Genomic DNA, 6,373 nt, shown 5'->3' on the forward strand with positions numbered 1-6,373 from the left:
GTGATCGAAGCAGTTCTATGCCAGTTCAGGGCGTAGCTGCATCTCTGTAGTCTTTCAGCAAAGCACACGTTGTATTTGGATGATGGTGTAAAAACACAGCTGCTCAGCCTCATCCCCTGGTTCTACCATACCTGCGTTTCAGACCTGCTGCCCTGGTCTGAGAACAGTTCTTACCTGCGCACGGTAACGTTTCAGACCTGCTGCCCTGGTCTGAGGAGAACGGGCCTAATGGCCGCCCTCTGCAGGCGCTCCGCACATAGCAAGTTAACGATGGCGCAAGGTCAATTCATTACACCATACATTGTAAAGTACCTCTCAGTCGATCTCATTCAGAGCGCATATCCGGGGGTGGGCGATGACCTCCATTTCTGTCAGGCTAGATGAATGAAGCATGTCATTGCCAGATGACATCCATATATTGTCAGGGGGCTTGGCGGAGACGGACGAGCGGTCCAGGCAGGGGAGATGGGGAGTGGTGATGCAAGGCTGGCCCACACTATTCTATTAACAGGGGCTTCCACTCTTACGCCAGATCCCAGTTTAGGTTATTTCAGCCCGTCCTTCCTGCTCAATGGACCGTCCAGACCTCCATCCATATCATTCTGCTCTGACTCAAGCCTCTATATTTTGCATGGGCCCTGCCAATCAAATGAAGGATTTAGTGTAAGCCCCGCCCATAATTCAACTGTAAATATGGGTCCAAAACGCACCAATTTTGCCTTGATTTTTTGGTTACAGCCCGTTGTAGGATGGTAAATGGACTGCATTTATATAGCACTTTTCTACCTTAGCGGCACTCAAAGCGCTTTACAATGGCCTCTCATTCACCCATTCACAGCAGCTGCCATGCAAGGTGCTCACCTGCTCATTGGGAGCAATTTGGGGTTAGGTGTCTTGCTCAAGGACACTTCGACATGTGGACAGTCGGAGCTGGGATTCGAACCGCTGACCCTTCGATCATTGAACGACCCGCTCTACCAACTGAGCTACAGCCGCCCCAGTAGGAGGAACAGTTTGTTTAGATGCACCTTGAACAGGATGTCCTGAACTCTCGACTCTGTTAACGCCCAGAGTGTTCAAAATGTGACCAGGAACAGATGGGACCGGACCTGTCGTTTCACAGACACGTTGAACTTCTTCCTGACATGCCCTGAGGACGTACTGTAGAATCTCGCCACCTCACCTCATCTTGCGCCCTTATACCACATGTATTGCTAAGAACGCTAAGAAACATGTGGTATAAGAGTGAACTGCCACCATGCTAAGAGCTAACCCCTCTTAGCATGGTGGCTGTTCACCCTTATACCACATGTATCTTAGCGTTAGCTCTTAGCATGTTGGCAGTTCACCCTTATACCACATGTATCTTAGCGTTAGCTCTTAGCATGGTGGCTGTTCACCCTTATACCACATGTATCTTAGCGTTAGCTCTTAGCATGGTGGCAGTTCACCCTTATACCACATGTATCTTAGCGTTAGCTCTTAGCATGGTGGCAGTTCACTCTTATACCACATGTATCTTTGCGTTAGCTCTTAGCATGGTGGCAGTTCACCCTTATACCACATGTATCTTAGCGTTAGCTCTTAGCATGGTGGCAGTTCACTCTTATACCACATGTATCTTTGCGTTAGCTCTTAGCATGGTGGCAGTCACCCTTATACCACATGTATCTTAGCGTTAGCTCTTAGCATGGTGGCAGTTCACCCTTATACCACATGTATCTTAGCGTTAGCTCTTAGCATGGAGGCAGTTCACCCTTATACCACATGTATCTTAGTGTTTCTCATAGGTGTAGTTTTAGGTATGGACGCTATGGACATGTCCATACCAAAGCCACGGAAACACGAATTGTCCCTACCAAAAATAATACAGAGTGAAAACTGTAGTTTTTAATTGCCATTCACAATTTGAAAAAGCAAAACGGTTGGGAATTAAGGCCTCGTTGACAGCTGCGTTCAGCAAGCTATCCAATCAACAATGTACAGTAGCCTACTTCCCCCCTCCCTCCCTCCCTCGCCTCTGTGACCCAGCGAGGGCCTCGCCTCCCTCCCTCCCTCCCTCTGTGACCCAGCGAGGGCCTCGCCTCCCCCCCTCCCTCCCTCCCTCTGTGACCCAGCGAGGGCCTCGCCTCCCCCCCTCCCTCCCTCTGTGACCCAGCGAGGGCCTCGCCTCCCCCCCTCCCTCCCTCCCTCTGTGACCCAGCGAGGGCCTCGCCTCCCCCCCTCCCTCCCTCCCTCTGTGACCCAGCGAGGGCCTCGCCTCCCCCCCTCCCTCCCTCCCTCTGTGACCCAGCGAGGGCCTCGCCTCCCCCCCTCCCTCCCTCTGTGACCCAGCGAGGGCCTCGCCTCCCCCCCTCCCTCCCTCCCTCTGTGACCCAGCGAGGGCCTCGCCTCCCCCCCTCCCTCCCTCTGTGACCCAGCGAGGGCCTCGCGAGCTCAGCAGCTCACAGCACATCCAGCATCGACTGTCGGCAACAGCGGGAATTTTAATTAGACAGCAAGTAAGATTGAAGTTATTGAACAATAGGGAATACAATATGTTGACCGACAATTATTTTTCTGTACAGAGTTGTATCAATGATAATAGTTTAGTTTGCGTCCTACTCAATGCCTATGTAAACTGTAATGTTAGTGCTAGCTGGTGGTGCAGCTAGTCAGAGCTAGCTACTGTAGCTATCAGCTATAACGTTAGGTCTTTTAATGTTTGCTGTGGCAGAGATAGGGTGCTGTAATGTTGTCATAACAGTTGTCTTTAGCTAGTGATAAATCAGTTTGGGTATACCCGTTGCAAACTCCTAGGTTTGAGCAATGACTAGCTAGGTTCACTCACCCACTGAATTGCATAGTAGGCTAAACAAAGTCCAGCGTAATTATGTTCATATTTCATATGCTACACAGAATGGGCTGTAGGCTACACGGAAAAGAGTGTTTTATGTCTGCAAGTAGTTTGATATTGTCAACCATTTCCCTTTTATGATAGATGGTGAGTGGAGGGCAAAATGCCACCAGAAAAAAAGATAGCTCTTAGCATGGTGGCAGTTCACAACAAAGACATCTCACTGCCACCGGGAGCCAAAGGGACAGGTCGCAGGGCAGAGCGTTCAGCTGATGCTCCCCCAACGATGTGCCCACCAAGCAGGCGTCTGAAGAGCTGAGCCAAGACACAACCCCCATGACAGCCTCAACTGGTCTTAATAAACTGTACTGTACACAGTGAAGACACCATTAGTTGACTGGAAGATTATTTTATGGCTTGGCTTCTCATGAACCAGTACACATGAAAGCAGATGAGGTAAATGGACTGCACTGATATAGCGCTTTTCCACCTTAGCGGCACTCAAAACGCTTTACAATGGCCTCTCATTCACCCATTCACACACCAATGGCGGTAGCTGCCATGCAAGGCGCTAACCTGCTCATTGGGAGCAATTTGGGGTTAGGTTGCTCAAGGACACTTCGACATGTGGACAGTCGAAGCTGGGATTCGAACCACTGACCCTTCGATCATTGAACGACCCGCTCTACCAACTGAGCTACAGCCGCCCCAGGTACAATATAGTTGTATAGAAATGCAAATGCAGGAGCCAGAAACTATCCCATAGTGCCTTACCTCAGGTCTGACAATAATGTCATAACTCAGCACAGCCTGATACTCACACAGTAGCAGCATGAACTAACGAGGTACTTATTTATCATCCCACTTGACTCACACCGAAACTCCCCACTGCACTGGGTTGAGGCAACATCATGATTAAGTACCTTCAAACAAATGCTGGGTAAATAACTATGCAGAGAGGACTTGAGGGCTCCGGGCAATCTTGCTTGAGTGTGCGCAAAATCTAATGCAATAGCAGCAAATTGGTAGTACAGGGAAATTATGTGTGTACGATCACTGCAGGCTTCGAGCTGAGCTGTCCAGTCCTAATCTCGATAAGTCGATAGATTTGAAGGAGTTATTAAATATTTTTGAAGTGCTTCTGAGATGCTTCTTCGCTAGAAGGCTTCATGGTTCAAACATGCGTGTTTCCCACACAAACATCGGTAGCAACGTGTGAGAACCACAGAATAATACTGTACCATAGCAATTCTAGGCTTGAGCTTGTAGTTTTACATGAAGAACAAAGGTTTTGGAACGTCTGTCAGCCTTTTTCCTGCTTCTAGATGCTGAGGCCCGAGGCCTGACAGGCCGCTAGGAGAGCAGCGCTGCTCAGAAGGCCCACGATCAAGCATCAGCTGTTTAGCATCGTCTTCCCCTCAGTTTGAATACATCTAAACTGCCACCAATTAAGAGTGATCCCGTGGCTGTCCCTCAGTCTGCTAGACTGTTCTCTCCTCCTCCCTCCCTCCCTCCCTCCACTCCCCTCAAATGGCTGTTCTCTCCTCCTCCCTCCCTCCCTCCCCTCCCCTCAAACGGCTGTTCTCTCCTCCTCCCACCCTCCCCTCCCCTCCCCTCAAACGGCTGTTCTCTCCTCCTCCCTCCCCTCCCCTCCCACGGCTGTTCTCTCCTCCTCCCTCCCTCCCTCCCTCCCTCCCTCCCTCCCTCCCTCCCTCCCTCCCTCCCTCCCTCCCCTCCCACGGCTGTTCTCTCCTCCTCCCTCCCTCCCCTCAAACGGCTGTTCTCTCCTCCTCCCTGCCTCCCCTCCCCTCAAACGGCTGTTCTCTCCTCCTCCCTCCCTCCCCTCACATGGCCGTTCTCTCCTCCTCCCTCCCCTCCCCTCAAACGGCTGTTCTCTCCTCCTCCCACCCTCCCCTCCCCTCCCCTCAAACGGCTGTTCTCTCCTCCTCCCACCCTCCCCTCCCCTCCCCTCAAACGGCTGTTCTCTCCTCCTCCCTCCCCTCCCCTCCCACGGCTGTTCTCTCCTCCTCCCTCCCTCCCTCCCTCCCTCCCCTCACACGGCTGTTCTCTCCTCCTCCCTCCCCTCCCCTCAAACGGCTGTTCTCTCCTCCTCCCTCCCTCCCCTCCCCTCAAACGGCTGTTCTCTCCTCCTCCCTCCCTCCCCTCACATGGCTGTTCTCTCCTCCTCCCTCCCTCCCTCACACATCCTGTGTTCTCCTCTCCTGCAGACCGCTAGCGAGCCCACGACATGCTCGCACAGGCCAACAGCTGACACTTATTTTCAGAAGGGGTCTCCAACATGAACAGCCAAACAAACACATACACATATACACACACACACACACACACACACACACACATACACACACACACACACACACACACACACACACACACACACACACACACACACACCCCCAGCTGCTCAGTGTGTCAGAGTGTGTCATCTCTCCAGCCCTGTGCTGTACATAGGACAAGATCATAAGACAAGCAAAACACACCAGACCTGCAGATGACAGGGTGAGTTTGAGCGAGTACAGTACAGAGTACAGTAAGCCTGTCATCATCACTGGATCATCCCAGTCATGACTCAGATAATGTTAGCTAACATATTCAGCCTTGGGAAGGGACAATCAAGCAAGGAAAACTATTTGAATATGGAGACCTTTCTGAACATTTTACACTTCGGTCATTCAGCAAATCCTTGTATCGAAAGCTAGTGTTGGGGTTAAAGTGCCTTGCTCAAGGGCACAACAGTAGCAATGATTTGCTGGTCTGGAATCAGCTCTGTCAGATGCCCTAACCACTGAGCCACAGTACCTACTGACCCAACCCTCAGAATAAGTCACAAGATCACACCTTCTCACAATTATTCCTCAACATTGTAGGCCTGCTATCAGGAAGATAAAGGCATGTGTTGAACAGGATCAATAAATACTGAGACACAGAGCAATACTACACTGATATCACCATGTGAGACCAAGAGCAATACTACACTGATATCACCATGTGAGACCAAGAGCAATACTACACTGATATCACCATGTGAGACCAAGAGCAATACTACACTGATATCACCATGTGAGACCAAGAGCAATACTACACTGATATCACCATGTGAGACCAAGAGCAATACTACACTGATATCACCATGTGAGACCAAGAGCAATACTACACTGATATCACCATGTGAGACCAAGAGCAATACTACACTGATATCACCATGTGAGACCAAGAGCAATACTACACTGATAATCGTGATATAAAAACACCTTTCTCTCTCTTTTGCTGTTGTCGTCTTTCTCTCTCTGTCTCTGTAATGGTGAAGAACATCTTTGGTATGTATATTAGTACAATGGCCACCTTTCTGTGGCCAAAAGAGGATTGAAAAGGATCCGAAAGAAAACATTGTGAAAGAGATGATCTGTTAGCAGCTGTGTCCAGTACGTCCCCAGAATAGCCTGGCTTTTTCCTGTTGTTCATATTCAGGTTTGTTTTGTTTCACTATAGAAATTCAGTTGACAGAATCAACATACT

General features: G+C 50.1%; 1 protein-coding gene across 1 annotated transcript in view; it reads left to right on the plus strand.

The window, feature by feature from the left end:
• Positions 1-270: 270 nt before the first annotated feature.
• The window catches only part of LOC311308097 (nuclear receptor ROR-alpha A-like), a gene marked incomplete at both ends in the record, with an annotated part of 37,804 nt that continues 31,701 nt past the window's right edge, over positions 271-6,373 (plus strand). The window contains one exon of the mRNA XM_084437033.1: positions 271-280. Coding sequence (XP_084293159.1) covers positions 271-280 — 10 coding nt within the window. The remainder of the gene's footprint in view (positions 281-6,373) is intronic.

The sequence above is a fragment of the Borostomias antarcticus genome (genome assembly GCF_949987555.1).
Source record: "Borostomias antarcticus genome assembly, chromosome: 4".
NCBI classification, from domain to species: Eukaryota; Metazoa; Chordata; class Actinopteri; order Stomiiformes; family Stomiidae; genus Borostomias; species Borostomias antarcticus.